Here is a 25,757-nt window from a genome sequence, read left to right as displayed (position 1 = left end):
TCAGACCTCATTTTAATGAACATGTACAATATTATGAGATGCAAATATGTAACATGTTTGACTACATGTAACTGTTTTCTTATGCAAACTTTTATCCTATCCAATCAACTTTTTGCTTGCCTTTTCTTTGTTTACCTACTGTTTGAAAAAGATTTATTTTGCTGAGAGCACTCACCTTATTCTAGACATGTGCCAAACATCGTCCTATGGATTAGGTACGGACCACAAACATAATAAAATGTATCAACATATGCTGAAAATTTTACCTCAGTGATACTTTCATACAATGTTACAATGAAAATTCAAAAAAGGTGGAACTTTTGTTGTGACATTGTAATGTAGAGGGACCCCCAAAAGATATACTCTTGACCCCCAAAAGATATACTCTTGGTAGTCTTTATAATCATATAACTCTGTATCAATTATGGAACATTACTGTGTGTGGGAAAGCAGAAAGCATCTAGCTTGACAGAAGAATTATGTTGCAACCTGAAAGAACTATTTCTACATACTGTAACTGTTTATGTCTTAACCCCTGGAACATACTGGGTAAGAATAGGGTAAGGAAAGCAACTAGCGACACGTGTTAGAAGATGGCTCATGTCTTGAAAGGTGTATGATAATGCCATATATGGTCAAGTTAACTGTAAACCAATTACGTATCACCTCGTGTTTTCCTGTTTGCTACTTTCTGTACCAAATACTATAAAAGAATATGCCTGGGCGGTGCCTGGTATCCAGTCTTTCTTTTCCACGTGAGTGGAAGTCTGTACCTATTTGCGCAGATAATTAAATAAATAATTCTTGTTTCTCCAATCCTTCGTGGTCTTTTCTCCTTCAATTGAAAAGTGGGCGTAGCCCCATATCAGTAATGCACTTTTATTACAATGATTTTGGCATTATTGTGGGTAAGAGCAGATCTCTATCCAGCCTAATTTGCAGATGCACAGTCATTACAGATAGTTGCCAGATTAACAGAGTTGGAAGAGACCTTGTAGGTCATCTAGTCCAACCCCCCGCCCAGGCAGGAGACCCTACGTCATTTCTGACAGATGACAATTCTTGATTACCAACTGCTCATCCAGAGACCAAAGTTATGACAGAAATGAAAAAGTAGATCCTCAAACCACAGTATCACAGTATCCCACCGTATGAGCACTTTACAATCAGCATCCATTTATGATGGCTGCTGCGTCGGCATATTCACCTGGTCACAAGATTTGTAAGCTTCACTGATAGCTGCATGCGAGAAAAATCAATTGGGAAGCTGGCAATGATTTGAAAATTGTGATCATACATTGTGCTTAACAATCTATTGTGTTTTGCTTAACAACTGCAGCTAAATTTACTTAGTAAATCTGCTGTGGTCTTGTGATGTTTCACTTAATAACAGTGTAGTATATTGAAGGAGTTGCTGGTTCCAGTTGCAGTTATTAAGTGAGGACTACATATATTTAAAGAAATTCCGGCAAGAGTTGGCATAAAGGGAGAAGTAACTGCAATCAAATTTATTCTGATTTAGCAGTCTAAAACCCATTTAAATGAATTGTTTTGTCACTCCTACAACCCATTTATGACTAATGCAATTATTTCTGCTGTGGAGCCAAAGTCTACTGGCCTAGGGATTCATGTCCAAAATCCCACCAAGCTGAATAATACCATAAGATCCTGAGGTCATTCTGCCACTTCTCTGACTACTGTTAGCATCAATTGTATATGGTAGTCACAAGTAAATGTATGACAAAATAGAATTTAAATATGAATAGTTTATTGTTCTTACCATATCTAAAGCAATATTTTTGTCTTTTAATGACCCCCATAATCCCTTCCATTGGGGTGGAGTTGGGGCAACTGAATGGAGTTGAGTGTTTACTGGCCGGATGCCCTTCCTGTCACCAATGCGGAGTTCGCAGCAAATATATTCTCACTGTGCCCAGAGAGAGAAATATCTACCTCTACTCATAGTCTCCTGATTGTGAGGCGACAGCTCCACCACTAGGCCACTGCACCACTCCTTACCATATCTAAAGCAATGCATATATTAAATATTGTAGCATACTGTGAGGTCATGAAAGGTTCTTATAACTAGGCATGAGAATAGGGCACTAAAACAGAAAGTGATTTTTTAAAAAAGTGATTTTCAAACTAGCTTCATTGTTGATTTGTTGCTAAATTGACATGGCACATCCATATCACTTAAATGCTTAAATATGTTTCAGTAACCATTACTTAAGGTTATTTATTGCTTATTATACCTTATGATTCATCCGTGTCTCATTTCTACTTCATCACTGAGGTCTCTTCACTGCATATTCATTTAATGTGATGTGATGTTTTCCATCTTCTCCCTACCCAATCCTTGTTACCATGACTGAGGGTGCTTCAGCAGCAACCATGATGTTGACATAGTCAGGGCTGGAATCTGCCCAGCTCCTCCTACCTGCTTAATGCTGCAGTAAACAAATCCATTCTTTTCTGCCCTGGCAACTGCCTCTGAAATTTTCAAAAGAGTAAGTGGGGATTCCCTTGGCAAAAGTTGTTAAATTATTCCTTTAAAAATGCTATTTACATGAATTTGGAATAATGCAAGTCCAATATTTTTCAAATTGGCCAGGGCTACCATTTTTACTGCATTAAGGTTAGGCAGCAGCGGGGAAGTCAAGCAAAAAAAACAAAGGGTGGGGGGAGTCCACCTGTCACTATTTATCAGCAGGCCAGCTATCAGCTGTTTTTAGACAGAGTAACAGAGATAGTGAGAAATAGAACAAGCAAAAGAGCAAATGAGCAAGAGAAGGAGTGAGACAGAGTCCAAACAGTGAGAGAAAAAGCAAGACAGGGAGAAAAAGACACAGCCTTTCTTTTCCTTTTCCTGGAAGAAAACCAGGAGAGCAAAGAATTTTAGCAACAAACCAAGAGAGAGAAAGGTAGTTTGTTGGATGGGATGAAATGCTTCATCACCTCATCAATGAAACTAGTAATGATTTGGGGGTAAATCAGGAAAGGCAAAAAAGACTCCACTTACCCTGCAGATCAAGTTCTGCCAGATGGCTAAACCCAGAGGTCTAATGATTTGTTAAAAATGACCTCCGTCCCCAAAGCTGCTTATACTGGGACAGCAATTAGTGAATATTTTCCCCACCATTGGGAATTCCATCTATCATTTTTCTTTGCACCACAGGAAAGCTGTCAAGAAAGTACCACCCCCTCATCTTGTTTTATGGTAAAGTAGAGATCTGGTATTTGGGACAGGGCAAATGACATGGGCACTTTTATGCCATCTCACAAACTAGAGGCACTTAAACTGGGTGCATGGATGGGCCCTTTTAGTGCTAGTGAGCTTTCTGGCATGTACACACAGAGACAGCAAATTTACAAATGCACATTTGCAGGGCACTTCTTTGCTTTCAACACATTGCTTTTCTAAGAGACAACATAAAACATCAATAGGAAAATACTTTTCTTTTTCATCTTTTTCAAGCCTGGTGAGTGTCAAATGACTAAGATCATAATTTCCAAAATTCTAGCTCTTTTGTGGTGGCTGGAAATGATGGGTGTTGCAACCCAACATCATGAAAGGAGAAGATAAAGCAGGTGTGAGGAAAGGGGACACATCTATAATTATTTACTATTCACGATAAAAATCAATTCTGCAATTGAATCCAGCATTTCAAATTGATTTTATCCAGAAATTTTTTTTTGTCCACAGCTTTTGACAACCAGCTTTTGGGGGCAAATAGTTCCATATAAATAAATATGCAGTGGGCTATTTTGCAAACATTAGAATTCAGCTTGTTAGGTTTCTTGGAATACAGCCTTCAATCTGGATTTCAGCTGGCCATCCACTGTATCGATTCTTACTATTGTCAGAATGAATTATCTGTTTAAAAAGATACATACAAATTGTAATTCAATATATGGCTTTACATTAAGAAAGAAAATATTTCTGTTATTTGCTAAACAAAGGATGCAGAATGGCTTTAAAACATAGCACAAAATGTATCTTTCTGACAAATATATTAAATCAATTCCCCACATTAACTGTTTTTGGTGAGATAGAATCTCAGCATAGGACAGGTTTTTCCACACAGATTTTTCAATTACTGCGTTGTTCAAAACAAAACAAGAACCCATTCCTGTTTTTCTAAGGAATAATTATTAATCCCAGCCATAGAGGAAAAAAGAGAACACTTGTTAACAGGGCCTAAGTGTTGGATGGAATAATTTCAGAGTTGCTGGGAGTTTATCATTCTGTCTTATAGCCTGATCTAAAACTCAGTGGCAGTTAAGGAAACAGACACAGATTAAAAATCAACTTTTCATATTACTGGCTCATCTATCACATGCAAAAATCACAGGATTGTACTCTTATTTGGGGGTTATTAGTTTAAACAATTCTTACCTTTTCCTTTTGTATATTTTCTGGTAATTTAAAACCTTTTGCAGCTAAAAACACCCAGCCTGACCTAAACTTCAAATTCCATATTTCCTTACTTCCCAATTCTGCTATTGCTTTCTTACTGTCCTCTTTTAACCTGGAAGAAATAAGAGAATAACCTGAATGTGGTCCTTTTGTGATTCAAAAGGAAAATCAGCCGCTATTATGACCTATTGCAGAGGTCTGCAAACTTGGCTCTTTTAAGACTTGTGAACTTCAACTCCCAGAGTTCCTCAGCCAACTTTGCCACCTTCTGATTATCTAGGACCAGAAAGAAGTTGTAGGATAATTTTCTCAAAACTGACTCCCTCCAGATGTGGCCATTATAGTTGAAAATTGTTAGTGTTTTGGTATCAACAAGTATGGAGGAAACCTGGCTTGAAAACCCTGATCAAATATTAGAATCTATAATCCAGCATCAGATCTACAGGAGACTTTCAGATTCAAGAAATATGAAATCACGAAGTTCAAGTTCTTCACTCTTTTAACTCCTTCCTTTAAACTTGTAAAAATGAGAAAAATTATAAAGGATACAACAAAAATATACAAGAAATAATTTGGAATATTAACATCTTTTACATAATGAAATAACATTATTAATAACATTGCCCAATTAAAATACTGCAGTTAGTAACCTTGTAGTGAATGGAGATTTAGTATATGTATTAGTAAACATCTTTGTGGAATTTACCATATAATATCAGTACTATTTAAAAATGGGAAGTCTTAGATATCCCATTTGAAGCAATAGCTTCGGAGAAAAAGGCAGCATTTAAAAGATTATCTAATTCACAGGTAAAATTCAGCCAATTCTCACCAGTTCGCTCGAACCATTAATAAATTGCTTAGGCAATTGGAGAACCAGTTAAAAATAAAATGCAGGAGAGGTTTTCTCTCTCTCTCTCTCTCTCTCTCTCTCTCTCTCTCTCTCTCTCTCTCTCTCATAGCTGCTACAGTGATGGCTACTTCTTGTTTCTTCCTGGGCAAAAAGATACAGGAGGGGACAATGATGCAGCTTGATCATACAGGCCCTGAATTTAATGTATGTGTGGTCCTGCCAGTAGTATTGCTTCTGCTTTAAAGCACCCAATTTAGAACATAGAGAACATAGAATAATAGAGTTGGAAGGGTTAATGGCTTTTGCCAGCACACCCAGGTTTTCAATTAGCCTGAGCAGCTGCTCTTAGTTTCCCTCTCAGCTGCTGCATTTGCTTTGGGGGTTGACTTTTTTTAAAAAGGGGAATGGCTATTTTAAGTTTTCTGCATTGTTTTAGTGGTTCCTGGCACTGTCCTTTTGGGGTATACTTCACTCTTTTTGAAAGCCTCTAGTGATGGAGCACCCACAACTTCTGAAGGCAAGCTATTCCATTGGTTGATTGGTCTCACCCTTAGGAAATCTCTCCTTAGTCCTAGGTTACTTCTCTCTTTTGTTAGTTTCCATCCATTGTTTCTTGTTGTGCCTTTTGGTGCTTTGGAAAATAGATTGACTCCCTCATTTTTGTAGGAGCCTTTTAAATTTCCTGACAAAACAATTAATCAGTGGAACAACTTGCCTCCAGAAGTTGTAAATGCTCCAACACTGGAAGTTTTTAAGAAGAGATTGGACAACCATTTATCTGAAGTGGTGTAGGGTTTCCTGCCTAAGCAGGGGGTTGGACTAGAAGACCTCCAAAGTCCTTTCCAGCTCTGTTATTCTATTCTATTCTAAATATTGGAACAGTGTTATTTTTTTGTGGTACTTTATTGGGAATTGAACTAAGGAGAAATTTCCTAAGGGTGAGACCAATCAAGTTGGCCATGCCTACCCAGTTATAGGACCCATTTCCCTCAGAAAGCACCGGGAGCCACAAAACCTGGGCAGGTGTGGCTGGGGAGGGTCATGTGACTGGCTGGGAGTGACATTGAGTTGGCCATGCCCACCAAACCAGGCATATTATCACCAAGCCACACCCACCCAGTCACATGACCATCAAGCCACGTCCACCAAGCCATGCCCAAAGAACCGATAGGGAAAATTTTTGGATTTCACCACTGACCTAATTGCGTTAGAAACAAGCTTCTATCATAATTAAGACAGAAAATCCATAGCAATGCATATTTGGCAAAACTGGAGAGTAAAACTGATCATAAATTGATAATTTTTGCCTATTTGTAAGTTTGTAAGACTGAACAGAATCTGTTTACTTACTTTGTACTTCCATCATCATGAGTCACCATAAAGATTAGAGATTTCTGTGGAGCTTTGCTAATAAAATCAGTCATTGGTCTAGAGAATTCTGTTGGTGGGGAAGCAAAACCCTTAGAGAAATGCATTATAAATGAAACATTTTGCTATCAAAGCCTCAATAATATTTCTTTCTGAGAAGTGAGATCCAAAACATCACATTTCAATTTCCACAGATGGGAGAGCAATCTCCTTTCTTTTGCACATAGTCCTGTTCCAGATAATTTGGAGATTCTCTAAATCATGGATGGGTGAGAGGCCTTGTTTTCATATATTTTCAGTACAAACAACAATAACAAAAAAAGACAAAAGATGTGTAATTATAGCTTAATGTAGCCCCAAGCTTTTTCTATCTACACCCCAATGTTGGACCTAATTCCATGACTCACAAATTTGTGATGGGATATCACAATCTGTTTTTTGTCACTGCTCCTCCCTTTCCTCCCCAAAAACACTTACATTAATTTATTATTTATTTATAAATCATTTTATATGGTCACCTATCTCAGAGAATGTGATTCTGGGCAGCATATACAAAACAATAAAATAACAATATTAAAACGCAATAACATTAAAAATATTGATATTATTTTAAAAGGCTAGGCAAGAACATTGAATAGGAACTACCTCAGCAGATCAAGTTTTCCCTTAAGAACCCCCTGTTGTGAGCTGCCAAATACATCAACTTTGTATTGTACTCTAAACCATAAAATAGGCATCTTACAGTTTTAAAACCCACGTAAAACCTGATGTTTCTCAGGCCCTCAGCCATGTCTATGTGTGTCATACTGTTCCACCTCACTTTGAAATATTCAATTAACCCAAAATGATAAATGTGGCCTTTGGCCACATGGGTGTCTCCAGAGAATAAAAATTGAAGATGATGGGCAGAATTGAATCCTTGCTCTATTTATCATGTTTGCACACATAATGAAGGCAGAGGTTTTGATCATGGCATAATATCCCTTGAATTCCCACCACCCGTGGACACCCCTGGCCACCAAAACATTCCCTACTCCTGTTGTACACAACGGAAAGCTGTGTGTAATTTAAAATAATAATAACATTGATAGGGAGATTCCATTCCATGAAAAAATAAGAACATTTCATTCAATTCTTTTCCACTGAAGGCAAAGGAGAAACAGAGAAAACACTTTCTAAAATAGAATTTTAGTTAAATATCCAAACAACTACCAGAAAATTTAGAATAGTTTAAACAGTCTGCTCAAAATTATTGCAGTATTCTGTTCTTCCTATTCTTTACTTCTCTCTCTTTCAACGTTTTGAGACTGATATCTGCCTGGTAGCAAATAATCCTGATGTGCTCTATTAAAAGTGACCATAATATTTTAATAGCTAGTTGTGCTGTATTATCATAAAATAATTCTCATGTCTTTTTCACAAATAGACAGCCCAACTAGCATGTGGACAACGGCTGGCATATTTACCATCAACATGTTTACAAACTGGGTTTTGAAATCAATTTATTTCCAACTTAGAATACTTGAACTCTGGCAAGCTTTACAACTGTATTGTAGGAAACAATCGTACCTGATCACACCCCCTCCCCCATCACTTATTTTTATAGTATGGGGAAAAAACTTGTGTGGACTTGATTTCCACTGCTTAGTGAGCTCCGTTCTGGGATTTATTTGAACATGGGCTCCTATTCAAATATACAGAAATGAATGGCAAGTACCCTTCTCTTTTCCCCCTCAGAGCTCTTTAATGGAAATGACATTAGCACTGAAAGTACACTTAGGAAAATAATGCCAGGAAAATTTGCTCGCCCCAATCATCTGTTCTACTTTGCCTCAGTAATGAGGCCAGAGAAGCAATCGGTAGATTTCCTGACCCTGGGAGAGGAGCAAGTGGGAATCTACTAATCTCTTTTCTATATAGAAAAAACAGTTTACAAGTAAATGATGATAATGATGATGTCCCATAAATGAGGCAGGTTAGTTATATAATTATATGGTCAGGAAACACTCCAAATCAAATATCCATGATCATGACCAAAAGTGCATGGTTGCATTGCACTGCAGATGTAATACATGTTACATGTATCATTACAGAGATACTTGACTCATAAGCTGATGCTAAACATGAGCTAAGCTTCTTACCTCCTTCCCACATGTCAAAATAATTTGTAGCAGCAACTTTTCCAGTCTTATCTAAAAGAAACAATATGTGTATGTTTATATATATATATATATATAAAACTGGTGAGAAATACATAGAATAGAAAACTATTTTAATGTTACGTTCAAAAAGCTAAAAACCAAATATTTAGTTTCTTTTTATGAGCTTGTAGAAAGCCTTAATAAGAAGTTGTTCAATTCCTATGTTCGCAAAGTATTGATTTTGTTCATCTTCCACTTGGCTCTAACAATGAAAAAATTCAACTGATACATATAGTCTGACTAGAATACACTTGGCACTGTTATTATTTATAAAATATAAGTCCTTTGATGAACAAACCTTTAAGGGCAGCTCACAATAAGTAGTGCAATCACCAGAAAAAAAGGTTTTAAATTGTATATGTCTAAAAACCATGCAACATAAATAAAACAATTTATAATAACGTTTTTAGAATCAGGCAATCTGCTCAAACATCATCCCAATACACAAAACACACAAAATCACAGAACTGACAAGCACATAAAATGAAAAAAATATGCCTCATGCTGTTACAATGACCTATTCATCTTTTTGTACTTACTGTATTTCATAATGTCACAACTTAGTTCAGTATATAAGGGGTAGAGTTTGCGCTATGATATATCTTTTGTCATATGTTCCCTTTCCCTAGTCTCCCTTATTTTTATATGGATCTCTGTATTATAGAGCAGATATCTGTCAGGCCTCAACAACCAAGAAAGACACATAGAATTACTTCTGAACTCCTCACCTATAGACAGAACTTGTGCCAAACTAAAACAACTGTTTGCATTACTACAGATATACTCAGAGGATTGCTAGGAAGGAGACTTATTTTAGTTTATTTTTATTAGGTTATATGATAAAATACAAAATACAAAAGTAAATAGCAAGATGCAGTGAGGGGATGAAGGGGGAGAGAAAAGTGAAGAGAAACTGGGGAAAAGAAAAGAAGAAACATTGACTTCTAACTTCCTCTGTTATAATAATAATAAAAAAAGCATTAACATCAAACCACAACTTTTTGTTTTTCCATAATAATAAAAACTAGGCATTTCTATAAAAACTTATCAATCTAAAACCAGTAAAACCCAAAATCAAAGTTTCATTTTTTCCCCACTTCAAGCACAAACTTCAGAAGCGGTCTCCATTCTTTTAACTAAAACAGTCAATTTAAGCCCTTTCTGCCAACTCCATTAGCTTCTGTAGCCATTCATCCATAGTGGGAATTGAAGTGTCCTTCTATTTTTGTGTATATAATAGTCTTGCTCTTTTTCCATTAAACCCAAAAGAAAAGTTTCTGGTTTCGTTTTTATTTTCATTTTAAGAATTTACTGTATTATAATATGAATCTTACTCCAAAATTTCTTTGCTTTATCACATGTCCACCAGCTGGGGAGGAGCCATCTTAACTCTCTTTCTCCTGACCAAATTATCTATACTTTGCTGTTTTGTTTTGTTTTGTGCCTTCTTCAATGCAGCCCCTTCCTCCTGGGAATCAGACTACATTCTACCACAGTATCTTTATTTTAATCTTGATCAAATACAACAACTTTTTATTCTTGCTTTTACTTCTAACAGGCTTAATATTTGGTTCATTCTAATATTGTCATAGGATTTGATTTCTCCTTCATTTCTTCTTTATCTCATTGCAAAATGTTCTTCCAAGCTTTAACAAGCCTTTTTTGTAAATCCAGTAGAAAAAAAAATGTCCAGGTCATTCTCTTGGTGCGTCATTTGTATTTTCTTTTTAAATTTAAAACCTCAGCCGGTATTTTTTATAGATCTAATGAACTACCTTTTTATAAATCATTGTCTTGGCATGTCAGTTGTGAATCCTCTTTTAATACAATCTCTATCTTATCAGAAAAAGATTATTCTTTAACTGACATTTCTTCAGTAACATCTTTTGGACAAAGTCTATCCATAGAAGCAGACATTATTACTGACTTTGTTGCTATCACGGCTACCATTTTCTCATTCCATTCTTCAAAAGTTTCTATCACTATTTTTATTGTTATAATGTTTTGCATTAATTTATAGGTTTGTATATCTTTCCTCTACCTAAAATCCTTAGTTTCCTATAGCGTCCTGTTCTTAAAACCACGAAACTATTTATCTATGCTGTGACTTGTAAAAACCAAAACATAATCTGTTTCCCACAAGAAGCTGTTTGTACTTTATAATTAATTCCGAAGTAAAATTGTTTCAATATTCCAATTTTACATGAACCTTTAGCCCATTTCTAAGATCAAAATCTCTTTTTTTTGCTGTTTATTTCAGATTCTTTAAATTCTCAAGTTTATAATTGAAGCTTTCTTTCCCTCATGATTAAAGACAGACTCACTCAATGTTTTCAAACTTGTCATTCCAAAAAGCCTATAATACCTTAGAAGTGATTAAGGAGCAACTTCTGAAAGAGATTACAAAGAGAAGTTTGCAAATTTAGTGTCTTTTAAAAGTCTCTGTCACAGTTTGGGAGGTCCTGTTGTCTCCCAAATCACTCAAATCCACAGAAAATTCTTGTCCTACAGTCTCTTCGTACGGAACCAGATCACATGTGGATGATCTCCCGTTCTCTATCCAGAAAGTTCCAAGGAACTGATCTATTCACTGGTTTCTTGGTTTGTGCTGTAATCTTTGGCTCTGCTTTTACAGAACCGTCATCAAATCACCATACCTACCCTAGAAGCTCTAGCATTTTTTTTTAAAGAAAGAAACATATAGATGTTTATTTAATGGTATCTGTCAATGAAATATATTTCTCTTCTTTCTGAAATTCCTTTGCACAACTCACATCTTTAGAAAGTTGGAAGTTTGGGAAGTGAAGAAAACATGTGCTAATGACAGCTTGCATGAGTTTGGTTATAGTTCCTAGGTTATAGGTTTTTACTTACAGTCTACAATTGCAATATTTATTCCTCTTCCAGCATTTCCTTCTTGTTCACTTATGAGTCTGAAATTGAAATAAATATGCAGTATCAATAGGCCTTTTCCTATATTATCAATGACAGCAAGTTAATTGTTGTGTGACTTCATATTTTAAATAATTATTTTAATAGAGTGATGGAAGCTTCAGAATCACATGAATTTAAAGAAAGATTTTGCTCTGAAAGGCTTGTCTAGATTAAATTCTCATAAATTTTTAAAGCTATGGTTTAGTAATCATTGGTATAGGAATCATAAAGCTCTACCTCCGATCTCCTCCTTTCTTTTTCTTTTTAATTGATTTTTATTAAGCAGATTTTTTTCCATTTTATGTCACAATTTTCATCATCTTTGCAATTCTTCAATATCAGTATATATCCAGTATAAATACATTTTTCCCTTTATGTTATTACATGCATGTGGTTCCTTTATATATACAGTACTAATATACTAATATATTCATTTATGTACATTTATATACAATACAAAGTTGTTACTCTAAGATTTTTCTTCTTTTGACTATTTACATTTTATATCACATCTTATCCTACTATTAATACTGAATCCGCTTTTTTGGTTGATTTCCTGATCTTTGCATCTGTTGTCTAACCAGTCATATAATAAATTCCATATCAGATAATATTCAGTTTCTCCTCTATCTTTTATTTCCATTATTAATTTATCCATTTTGGCGCACTCTAACACTTTATTTATCACATTTTCCTCTGGCCACAGTTATTACACATAGAATGAGATATTGAGTTTTTTTGTCATAATTTTCTGTAAGTATGCCTAATAGGAATAGCTCTGGCTTTGGCTCTATTCATTGCTTAGTTATTTCCTCTAACCACTTTCTAATTCTTATCCAGTATTCTTTTGCTGCTGTGCATGTCCACCACATGTGGTAGTATGTTCCTTGGGTTTTTCCACATTTTGTATAAGTTCTACAAATTGTCAATTTGTAATTTTTCATCCCATAATTTTTCCTATTTCTCTAATTCTACTGTATATCGTATTGATCTCCTCCTTTCTAAAGAGCTGGTATTTTATCTTCCAGAATTTATAGTGAGAATAGCTACTAACTGTCAAAGTATCTTAGTTATTTGGAATGTCAACATGGCCTTAAATACTTACAATTTATCTTCAAAACAGATTTTGGGAAATTTCTCCTTCCCACCTCCACTGAGCACCCGATAAGCATAATTTCCAGCCAAACACGGAGACCAGTGGTCACATTTCTGTCTTTTGGGGGCTGGCACTATAATAGAGAACAGAGAAGTAATCTTGGAGGCCACACATTTGCAATTGAAGCTTAACAGATACGGTATAAACAGGAGATTAATTTGTTTGAGCAATATTTTATTTTCATTATTGTAGATCTTTTTGAAAAGCCTCATTGGTCAAGATCTTGGCATTACATTTTTACTGGTGCAATATAACAACTAGAACTTAATACACCAGTGATTGAACAGTAAAAAAAAAATCACATTGATTCTAAACATAAAGAAGAAATAGACATTTAAAAAAAACGTAAATAAAGTAGAGATGTCATATATTAGGGAACCTCTGGTAACAGAAGATGAAATTGGATCATCATTGGAAGATCCTACATCTTGGAAGACTGTAGGAAATGATGGAAATATATTTACAGAAATACAGCAAGTAGCAGAATAAAGACCAGTGGAGGTTTAAACCAAACTGTGCTACGTAGAAAATTTGGAAAACAACACAATTTTCAACAGGATGGAAATTTGTATCTAATTCATAATGTATCATATTTTGGATACATTAAATGAAGGACTAGCTCAATAAGTCTGTGATGCAAGGAAAGATTGGGAAAAATCAAAGTGAATGGGTTTGGTTATAGTGTGAGTGATACACTGTTAAAACACCTGTGGAGCTAAGTTGGGAACAGATCATGTAGAAGAAAGTCTAGCTAAGTAATCTCCAAGAGCTGGTACAGATATCAGGGCACATAGTCTCTCAAAATGAAGCCAATCTTTGCTTCAAAGAGATTTTATTTCAGTATCTTAACCAAGATTCTTAATCCATGTTTTTTGTGTAATGGAAAGTCTCATGGTCTTATATTCTTATTTATCGGTACAAGTTAGGAATCTTTTATTTCCGTCTCAGACTGTATTATGAAGAATATAATTTTCTCTGAGAAATGGTCTTGTTATTCACAGTTTTAATTTCAAATACCTAACATTGCTATTTGATGGTGTGCCACAAGCTTTTATTTTATTTTATTTTTCTTGAACATTTTCAGCTGATCAATCTCTATCTTCTCAACAGTTAATGTTTATATTTGTCTATTGGCATTTTTAAAAATAATTTTTCAATTTTACTTTTTGGATACCAACAATGATATTTATTTCCTTAGTTTATCTTTTTATCTTCACAGGAAAACAATGTATTCCTCCCAACTGCAATTTACTATTTTTTCCTAAATGTTCACGCTGTAACCCAACTGCAAAAATCCAGATGGCTGCAGTGCAAAATTGGACTTTTAACCACACTGTTTCAGCTGTCTTGATTTTTCACTGTTTGGATTTGGGTCAATATTAACCTTACAAGCTGGGTTTACTAAGAAGTATAAGTTCCTCTTTAGCAAAACAAAGTGCTACCTGGCAGATCAAAAATCAGCAAGAATATAAATTATATAGTGTTGTTAAGATGCAACATCTGCAAATATGTACTTTCCTGCTGCGTCTTGTCCTTGAGAAGATGCAGCCAATCAAGTGTAGCAAAGGTGGGTAAGGCTATGTCAATACATCTGCTTGCTTTAACTAAACATGAATTGCATATGTGGGCAGACAATGCTGAAAGATATCAGAAACCAAAGGAGACAATGAACCTACATAATTCATAGTCCAGCCATTCAAATCTGAGGTAGCATAAAAGAATGCAGTCATTTTTTGGCAGATACAAAAATGAAAACTGAGTGCATCTTAAACATATATGTTGGAAATGTGATCACTTACTGGAAAATTTTGGCTTTTCTGGAAGCAGCTGATCAAATGTTGATGCTAATGGATCTTGAGGTATGAGATATGCCAATACTGTCCCCAAATACCAAGCGCAGACAGATGCAAAGATAAAACCTCCAAATTTCATAAAATCTGAAAAAATAGAACAAAACAGTTTTAAAAAATCCAAATAAGGCAAGAAGAAAAATGGCAATGAATTGATGCATGAATATATTGAATGATATGTAACTAACTCAGTAAATTATTATTAGTATGCTAATTCATAAGCAGAGAATGCATAAAATAACTTAAATTAACATATATTGTTTAACTGATGCAGCTTAATTTAACATAGCTGTATGTAGGGTGCAAGCAACCCGATTAGATATGTATTCATTTTCTTTTTCTTCAGTGAATATGTGAATCTAGACCAAGTCCAAAAAATTCAGCATAATGTACTTTTATGTATAGAGTTGCACTCTTGCTCCTGAATAAAATACTTAGAATGTTAGTTTTAGTTAATAAAAAGAGAAAATGCCCATTGTTAATAAGGCCTTTTAAAACAAACATTTCCAAGCAGCTGGTATAAAGTCTAGGAATTGAGCAGGTGGAGTTGGTATCTTCTCAGTTAAAACAGACTTAACATCAAACAGGGCTGTGACTGTAGTCAATAATTTTAAGGTCAGTTAGGTGTGAAGCATTAAATTATTCATATTTTTGAGACCAATCACAACAAGGAATAAAGCAGAGGATCAACAAAGCTTATACTATAATAAATGTGTGAATCATGAAGCTCTTTGGATCATTCCATGTCAAGTGGCCTAGGGGTCCCTGCTTGACCATCACGGATTTCATTTCATTCATCACTCCATTTATGACAAAAAATGTGGGTAGACAATGTAGAAATTTTGATCAAACAAAATGATGCATTGGTAACATTTATGCATCCACAAGGCCCTGCTCATTCATTTTATTGGCCTGAAAGACAAGATGTTTGTTAGGTTCCAGAACCACATCTTATTTGCATGCTTCCAGTGCCGTCAATTACATTGTGAGGTCAACAGTATAAATTCCCAGAAGTGATGCTAAAGAACGTGGCACATAAATTCAGTAATAAATAAGTGATCATTGGAATTTGGCAGTTCGTACGAACAGTACGGACTTCGGCTTGGGAACCATATAAGATACCAACTTTAGGCTTGGGAACCTAGGATAAGCTGCCCAATTGCTGTCTTGGGAACTGGACAGATACCCACATAAGGCTTTGGAACCTTGAGGAAGAAACCAAACTACAGGCTCAGGATCCTGAACCAAGAAACCCATCCGTGGCTGGTATTGCACAGCTTTCGGGTGTGCCCTCTATGGCGATAGGGTTGCTGGTTCAAGTACCTGAACTGGTAGTGACAATGTCACCGTGCACCAACGCAATATAATAGTAGTAATGATGTCTGTATAAAACAAACAAGGTGAAACAATAATAGAATGCATGTGACATTACCATAGCAATGTCCTCAACTTTGTCCCTATTTTTAGGGCTTTATATGTTAGCAATGAAAAACCAATCCTACTTTTTTAGTGTGGTTGAAACATGCTCTTTCTAATGAGAATGATTTAATAGAGTTTCCAGAAGATCCTTTTGGGTGTAAAAGCACCCTATTTTTGGCATTTTTATAAAAAATGTCTACTTTACACTCAATTTGTAAACTATTGGAAAGCAGTAGAATGAAAATTTATATTTGAAAACCTACAAAGTTTCCTTCCAGAGATATAAAAAACCAAACTTGAACCTTTTTTTCAAGCCACAATATTTTCTTTTATTTTTTCTTTTATTTATTTTGTCACAGAGCATATATAAGCATAAGCATGAAATAACTAAATAATATATAAGCATATATATAAGCATGAGTATATAATAACTATATTAATTGGATATAACGAAAGGAAACACTAGGACAGGAACGGTAGGCATGCTTGTGCTCTTATGCACGCCCCTTACATTTTCGGCCAACTTTGCTCCAAATTATCTAAATGGAGATCGCTCATGAGAATGTTTTTATTTTGTTTAATAGAACACAAAAAGTTGTACAAGATGGCCAAGTTTTGTTTCTCTCAACAAGATATTGCTGGAGATATGTCTCAAAGTTGCTGGAACCTCAGAGTCATACTGTCGAAGGCTGCAGTGTGGGGTCACACAAATGAGTATAATTCTGCAAGTATTTCATCGGCACACGTAACATTTTACCAATGTTCATTGGGGACATGTGTGAATGTTCACGCCACATTTCATCAAAATCCATGATGGTCGAGCAGGGCAGTTTTCTGAAATCAGACTACTTGACATGGAATGGCCCCTTTGTTTTTTTTATTATTCTTTCCTAAATCAGGAAAATAAATTATCAAACTAAGTGGCGCTACCAAAATCAACGCCTAAAAAATCAACACACATACACAAAGCTGTTAGTGAAAGTGCAAGCTGTTGTCAAGCCCAGTCCAAGATTGACATAGAACAATCCAGCCAAAGTTCAGCTCTTTATTTGCTCTTCTCCCTACACAACTATTCCTTGAAGATGATTAGCAGCCATTCTTAACAACAGGGCTGTGTGTCATAACATTTAGAACAGAATATAATTCTTTATTGGCCAAATGTGATTGGACACACAAGGAATTTGTCTTTGGTGCATATGCTCTCAGTGTACATAAAGAAAAATAAAATACATTCATAAAGAATCATAAGATACAACAATTAGTGATAGTCATAGGTTACTAATAAGCAATCAAGTCGTACTAGGAAACAAATAAAACAATATGAATGGTAAAGATACAAGCAACATGGTTGTAGTCGTATTGTAAGTGGGAAGAGATAGGTAGTAGGAAGGATGAGAATAATAATAGTAATACAGTCTTAGTAAATAATTTGACGGTATTGTGGGAATTAGTTGTTTAGCAAAGTGATGGCATTCGGGGAAAAATTGTCCTTATGTCTAGTTGTTCTGGTGTGCAGTGCCCTATAGCATTGTTTTGAGAGTAGAAACTGAAACAATTTATGTCCAGGATGTGAGGGGTCTGTAGATATTTTCACAACCCACTTTTTGACTCGTGCAGTATACAGATCCTCAATAGAAGGCAGGTTGGTAGCAATTGTTTTTTTCTGCAGTTCTAATTATCCGTTGAAATCTGTGACTGTCTTGTTTGGTTGCAGAGTCAAACCAGACAGTTATAGGGGTGCAGATGACAAACTCTATAATTCCTCTGTAGAACTGAATGAGCAGCTCCTTGGGCAGTTAGAGCTTTCTGAGTTGGCACAGAAAGAACATTCTTCGTTGTGCTTTTTGATGATGTTTTTGATGTTAGGTGTCCATTTTAAGTCTTGAGATATTATAGAACCTAGAAACTTGAAGGACTCTACTGTTGATACTGTGTTGTCTAGTATTGTAAGAGGTGGTAGAATAGAATAGAATAGAATTTTTTATTGGCCAAGTGTGATTGGTCACACAAGGAATTTGTCTTGGTGCATATGCTCTCCATGTACATAAAAAAAAAGATATGTTCATCAAAATTCATAAGGTACAACACTTAATGATAGTCATAGGGTACAAATAAGCAATCAGGAAACGATCAATATCAATATAAATCGTAAGGAAAAAATGGTGGTAGTATAAGAGGTTTTCTTCTAAAATCCACCACCATTTCTATGGCTTTGAGTGCATTTAGTTCAAGATTGTTCTGGTTGCACCACAAGGCTAGTTGTTCAACCTCTTATCTGTATGCAGATTCATCATTGTCTTGAATAAGACCAATCATTGGATTTGTCTGCAATGATTGCAAATTTCAGTACTTTAACAAGGGATCTTTTGAGATGCAGTCATTGGTGTATAGAGAGAAGAGAAGTGGAGAGCGCACACAGCCCTGGGGGGGCTCCTCTGCTAATTTTACAGGTATCTGGTGTGATTTTGCCTAGCTTCACCTGCTGCTTCCTGTCTGTTAGGAAGCTTATGATCCATTTACAAGTGTGGTCAGGTACAGCCTCATCTCTAGCAGACAGTTTGTATTTGCCCAATGTTAAAATGGTATTCTCCATCATCTGCTGACAGAAGTTTTGTTTTATGTCCAATTTCTGATGCTTCAATAACTATGATATAATTAGGAACTGAGTTCTATCTAGTTCCTGTTGGTTGCCTTTGGCAGCTAAAAGCACTTAGTCTCCTCCCTCTGCCACCCTTAGTTCCTGGCAATTTCTTTGGGCTTGGTCACCAAACAGATGAGATATCTGGCTGCCTTTAATGGCAGACTGGCAATCTGCAAAGCACCAAAACAGAATGTGGCAGAATGACGCTGACTGAAATGAAGGGGAAGGAAACCACCAGAGCTTCTTAACAGCCATCAGTTGTTGGGAAGCCATAAGAGACACTGTAAGAGAAAGCAAGCAAAAACAGAAAAGAAAAACAACAACAAAACCAAGCTAGCAAGGGATAGATTGAGAAACAGAGATGATAATGAATTTATTTATTTTATTTTTATTTTATAAATAAATAAATAAATGATAATGAAAAACCAACAGAAAGATAAGCAACTGAGAAAGAATAGTAAGCAAGGGTATTTGAAACAAACCAGAAAAACTGAATATTATCCCTATGAGGAAAATGGTCGCATTTCTAGTCTACCCTTAAAAGCCACTGCATCCCCAGCAAAAAGTCAGATAACTTCCTACAGGTTTAAAGTTCAACCAATCCCTGATATCAGTCTAAAGAGAGTATACTGCAGCAGAAATAAAAATCAACAATTAAACATTTATTCTGAAGATTAATCAGAATAAATTAATTTCTCATCTATTGCCTCATGACAAATTATCTACGTTGGTGTATAAAGTATGTCATTCTACAAAATAGCCATTTTGGCTGCACAATATCTTATTAATATCTTAAAGTATAGTAAGACTCTAGACTTTGACCTCTACATGGCATTAAAAACAACAACCTTGGTAAGTTATATTGCAGGAGAATATTATATTGCATTTTGTGTAACAGACTTCGGACAAATTGTATATAGTATTACAAACCCTTCCTTTCTGGCTGGCTCACTCTCCTTTTAATTTTTTTGTTAAAAAACAAACGTATTATTAAGCCTATCAACATTAATTTAGCATTCAACATTTTACAACATCTTTCATGACAAAGCACCCTCCTTAAACTACAGATCCTACCATTCACAGCTAACATGCTCAAACCACAGAGTATATACTCAGCACCCTCAAATGTGATTGTATATTATACCCATCTCTACGGAGGGGCTGCCATTATTGTCAATTTACTCTGCACTGTAGTATTACTCATCCAAGACCTATTCAAATTGGGTTCATTGGCTTAAAATTTTTTGTTCTGCTGTGGAGGAATACTAGAAGTTGACAGCAGGAGGTATTAAGCAACCAGATATCTGAATAAATTTTGGAATGTAAAATAAGGCACTAGTATGTCCTCTGGACTGTGTTTGCTGTTATTAAACCAAGTGTATGAAGTAAAGATACAAGACAGGTAAGAAGCCTTTCTTACAAAAATTGCCATGATAAAAATCAGAGAATCTGTTTGGAGGAGGAATGTTCTATAATTATAAACAAAATACATCACAGAATATATTAGAACTGTTTCTCTGTCATGCAGAAACAATACATTTAGAGACGGGTTATCCTTTCTGAATTGGAGATGATCAGACTGCCTCTAAGTTCTTGGCTGAGCTGTAGCTGCTATAAAGTGAGAAACAAGTTTGGTGCCTGCTCCAGCACCTGCGCGCCAATTCATTTTATATTTATCTAATATATTTGATGTATTAGTAAACATGGAGGGAAAGGCCCACTGAAGCTCTATTATTTAAAAAAATCCAAAACAAAGTCAGCTCTCTTAGGAATGCTGATTGGAATAACAAGAAAAAGAGAAAAAGACAAGTTTTGACATAGGGCAAAAGGTTTGTAAAGAATACTTACTCTTGCAGTTGTTCCGCATTAGCATTGTTTTTGTAAACTTGTAGGCCTCTCCAAAATTGTCTTTAGCCGGCTGCAAATCTTGGTAGCAATTTCAGCCTGCTGCAGGATATTACTTTTTTTCCTCTTAGCTGGATGGAAAAAGCTGGGAGCATATTACTGCTGCACCTGGCTGCTGCCTAGTCACACCCTAAGTTAATAACAGAAAGAGAGCAAAGGGTGAGCAATCCTCCAAAATGGTGAAGAAGGAAGTCTGATTGATGGAAAATGAACTGCCTGAATGTTGCATAATCAGCTAGCTGGGAAATTTTTAAACATTTTCAACCAAGCTGTTCTACCTGGAGAACAAGTTCTAAAGTAAACTTAGCAAATAAAGAGAAATGTCTAATCATTTGGAAAGAAGTGCCAGCTGATATGACATGGCTTGTGGTCTTCAGATTACAATACAAGCATAGATGCTGGCTTGTGGCTTGCTTCTTGGAAAACATTTAGAAGCGTTTTCTTCATCCTGTTAAGAAAAAAAAACTTGCTATGTATAAACTCATGTGAAGTTAGCTGATGATCTCTCCAGCTTCTCTACTGCACATTTTCTTTGAAGATATTGGAGTATGTATTTTTCTTTTCTCTTAACAAATAATTTTTTAAAATCCAGAGTACAGCACAAAAATAAGACAGGATTATTAATGGTTTTATAAAACTCAGCTAATTTATTATACCCTTCATAATGTATTGATTGTATCTTAATTTGAAACTAAGTCCATTTTCAGGACATGAAATTATGCCTGTCATTTCTACAGTATTTTAAAATTGATTGAATTAGCAAAGATGGCAAAATTAACTGCTCTAATTAAAGACAGTGGATTGAACAGGTTTATAAGAAACTGGAAGTTGTTTGTGGATTTTCTACATGTTAAATAAAATGACAGATGACTAACAGGGATTTGAAGATTAGTTTTAACTCTGGGGTAACCTGTTGACTGTTTGTTTACATATGCATATGCGTGTGTGAGCACACACGTACAGATATTGGGTCGATTTCATTATTAAATAAATAGATTTCCATATTAGGAATTTTGTTTATATAATATAGCATTTTTTTTAAATACAGATGGGCAAGTTTATAACTATTTGTAGATCCATTATGTAAGAGGAGGGGAATATATTAGATTTTTGATGTATCTTTCAACATTCAGCCACGGTGGATATTTTTTTGTTTAATGGTAAATATATTTAATATTAGACTTTTTTTCTTTTTTTTGTGCACGTTTTTTCTTTCTTTGTTGTTAGTGTTGGATAGTTGTTAGTCTTTTTTATTTTTTTGTTTTTTATTTTATCTTTGGCAATAAAAGAATAAAGGTGTTTAAAAAAAGAAATTATGCCATTTCTGTAAAGAAAAAAAGCAGAAAAGTAGTCATTAAATTAAATAAATATTGTTTTAGTGATCAGGCCATGATAATATTTAGTTTTAACTGGGTCTTAATGTTTATTTATTATATTGTTTTAATATGCCTGTGAACCGCCCTGAGTCCTACGGGAGATGGTGCGGTATATAAGTTTGATTAATAAATAAATAAATAAATTGTTAAATAATATCCGACAGCCTTTTTAATATTATACTTCTTGGATTGAATTCTCTTTTGGCTTCTGAAAGTATCCTAGGACTGTTTCCTCTACCTTGGCAGTAATATTACAACAACAAAATAAGTTCCTTAACTACATTGATATGACACCTCAGTTATGCCATTAACCAATATACTGTCTTTGTTGTTGTTGTTAATCATGACCCCATGGACAACGTTCCTTCAGGCCTTCCTATCCTCTACCATCTCCCGGAGACCATTTAAACTCACACCGACTGTTTCATGACTCTGTCCAGCCACCTCATTCTCTGTCGTCCTCTTCTTCTTTTGCCCTCAGTCGTTCCCAGCATTAGGCTCTTCTCCAGTGAGTCCTTCCTTCTCATTAGGTGGCCAAAGTATTTCAGATTCATCTTCAGGATTTGGCCTTCTAAAGAGCAGTTAAGAGCAGTCAAGATCAAACTGCCTGATTTGATCACCTTGCTGCCCAAGGGACTCACAGGAGTCTTTTCCAGCACCAGATTTCAAAGGCCTCAATTCTTTGGTGCTCAGCCGGGTCCGTACTGTTTTATGGTAAGGATAATCCCATTATTGGTGTGTGTTGTGTGTGTGTGGAGGAGGGAGTGATTCCTTGTTTCCCCCAACTCATTATCCTATTTTGACTAAAGACTTTCTAGTCTCTAAATTACTCTGTGCATTCAGACTTGCAGTCTTTTATTGTTGGAACTATTTATTTAAAAACGTGATCTCAGACACTCCCCTGCCCAGTTTTAAAAAAATATTTCCTATAATAAAAACCATGCAACAAGAACCTGACATGTTGCAAAGTGAAGCCCCAGTCTGTAACATGTTTATTTGGAGTATTAGAATTTGGGTCTCATAGGAATGACACTGAAGATTCTCATTTTCATCAAAATGTCAAAAGCAGCACAATGCCATTATAAGATAAGGTCCACCCTTTTTATACATGTGCCTGATGTCATTATGCATGGACAAAAGGAGCAGGATCTGTTATGGATGCTGCTGCTGATGGACTGGTTCCTCATTTTGACAATCACTGTCTTGTGACTGGCTTTAACCACTTTAGCAGCTATTCTGTAAACAGAAAATTTCTCATGGTAGTTATGTAGTCTATTCATCATATGTGCATTCAGACTTGCAGCCTTTTATTGTTGGAACTATTTATTTAAAAATGTGATCTCAGACACTCCCCTGCCCAGTTTTAAAAAAATATTTCCTATAATAAAAACCATGCAACAAGAACCTGACATGTTGCAAAGTGAAGCCCCAGTCTGTAACATGTTTATTTGGAGTATTAGAATTTGGGTCTCATAGGAATGACACTGAAGATTCTCATTTTCATCAAAATGTCAAAAGCAGCACAATGCCATTATAAGATAAGGTCCACCCTTTTTATACATGTGCCTGATGTCATTATGCATGGACAAAAGGAGCAGGATCTGTTATGGATGCTGCTGCTGATGGACTGGTTCCTCATTTTGACAATCACTGTCTTGTGACTGGCTTTAACCACTTTAGCAGCTATTCTGTAAACAGAAAATTTCTCATGGTAGTTATGTAGTCTATTCATCATATGTGCATTCAGACTTGCAGCCTTTTATTGTTGGAACTATTTATTTAAAAATGTGATCTCAGACACTCCCCTGCCCAGTTTTAAAAAAATATTTCCTATAATAAAAACCATGCAACAAGAACCTGACATGTTGCAAAGTGAAGCCCCAGTCTGTAACATGTTTATTTGGAGTATTAGAATTTGGGTCTCATAGGAATGACACTGAAGATTCTCATTTTCATCAAAATGTCAAAAGCAGCACAATGCCATTATAAGATAAGGTCCACCTTTTTTATACATGTGCCTGACGTCATTATGTATGGACAAAAGGAGCAGGATCTGTTATGGATGCTGCTGCTGATGGACTGGTTCCTCATTTTGACAATCATTGTCTTGTGACTGGCTTTAACCACTTTAGCAGCTATTCTGTAAACAGAAAATTTCTCATGGTAGTTATGTAGTCTATTCATCATATGTGCATTCAGAATGTGCTCCTAGTTCCCAAAGTTACCTACCTCTACATGTAGTATTGCCTTTTAAACAAAAAGGACTATTTTCCTCTGATATAAAGGTTCCCTATTCCAGATGTGATTATGTGCCATCATATCATTTTCACCTCCTAGCGAGCATATAGTTTTTCTCCATGACAACCTATCCCTTAACCATGTCTTTCATGTGTTTTAACAGTGTTCTCCTTACCACTGTAACTGAATCCATCGACTTTGCCCTTGGGTTGTCCATTTCAGATATACCGGCCAGTTTTTCTTTTCTTTTTTTCAAACTCCCCCTTTTGCATGGCTTGTAGTAATCATGCAAAACTTCAGATGATCACTGGAGGGCAGAAAAGAACTTTGATTTCAGTGCAGCCCAAATCTCTTAGTAGCAAACAGGCTTAATAGAAGTATTTATTTATTTATTTATTTATTATTTACATTTGTATACCGCCCTTCTCCCGAAGGACTCAGGGCGGTTCACAGCCAAATAAAAATACAATACTATAAATACAGATTAAAAAATACAATTAAAAAACTTATTAAAATTGGCCAGAATTAAAATTTGGAACTAAAAACCCATTAAAACCCATTAAAACACATTAAAACACTACCCCAGTCCAGCGCAGATGAATAAATAGGTTTTAAGCTCGCGGCGAAAGGTTCGGAGGTCCGGAAGTTGACGAAGTCCTGGGGGGAGTTCGTTCCAGAGGGCGGGAGCCCCCACAGAGAAGGCCCTTCCCCTGGGTGTCGCCAGACGACACTGTCGCGCCGATGGCACCCTGAGGAGCCCCTCTCTGTGAGAGCGCACGGGTCGGTGAGAGGTATTCGGTAGCAGCAGGCGGTCCCGTAAGTATCCCGGCCCTATGCCATGGAGCGCTTTAAAGACATTCACCAACACCTTGAAGCGCACCCGGAAGGCCACAGGTAGCCAGTGCAGCCGGCGCAGGATAGGTGTCACTCGGGAGCCACGAGGGGCTCCTCAATCACCAGCGCTGCATTCTGGACTAACTGTAGCCTCCGGATGCCCCTCAAGGGGAGCCCCATGTAGAGAGCATTGCAGTAGTCCAGACGAGACGTCACAAGGGCGTGAGTGACTGTGCACAAGGCATCCCGGTCTAGAAAGGGGCGCAATTGGCGCACCAGGCGAACCTGGTGGAAAGCTCTCCTGGAGACGCCCGTCAAGTGGTCTTCAAAAGACAGCCGCTCATCCAGGAGAACGCCCAAATTGCGCACCCTCTCCATCGGGGCCAATGACTCGCTCCCGACAGTCAGCCGCGGACTCAGCTGGCTGTACCGGGATGCCGGCATCCACAGCCACTCCGTCTTGGAGGGATTGAGCTTGAGCCTGTTCCTCCCCATCCAGACCCGTACGGCCTCCAGACACCGGGACAGCACTTGATAGCTTCATTGGGGTGGCCCGTGTGAA

At 36.3% G+C, this 25,757-nt stretch overlaps 1 protein-coding gene across 1 annotated transcript; it reads right to left on the bottom strand.

Moving 5' to 3' along the window:
- Positions 1–379: 379 nt before the first annotated feature.
- On the bottom strand, positions 380–25,495 carry FAM3B (FAM3 metabolism regulating signaling molecule B). The gene is made up of 9 exons (XM_058185759.1): positions 24,537–25,495; positions 20,691–20,877; positions 14,732–14,869; positions 12,882–13,005; positions 11,717–11,775; positions 8,783–8,833; positions 6,624–6,711; positions 4,400–4,532; positions 380–3,877 (listed from the first exon to the last, which is right to left on the bottom strand). The coding sequence occupies exons 2-9, from the start codon at positions 20,713–20,715 to the stop codon at positions 3,785–3,787; spliced, it is 711 nt and encodes a 236-aa protein (XP_058041742.1). The 5' UTR covers positions 20,716–20,877; positions 24,537–25,495; the 3' UTR covers positions 380–3,784.
- Between the last annotated feature and the right edge of the window lie 262 nt (positions 25,496–25,757).

The sequence above is a fragment of the Ahaetulla prasina genome, chromosome 5 (assembly GCF_028640845.1).
Source record: "Ahaetulla prasina isolate Xishuangbanna chromosome 5, ASM2864084v1, whole genome shotgun sequence".
NCBI lineage: Eukaryota > Metazoa > Chordata > Lepidosauria > Squamata > Colubridae > Ahaetulla > Ahaetulla prasina.
The sequence above is the reverse complement of the archived record's forward strand: the minus strand, read 5'-3'. Positions and strand labels throughout refer to the sequence as shown.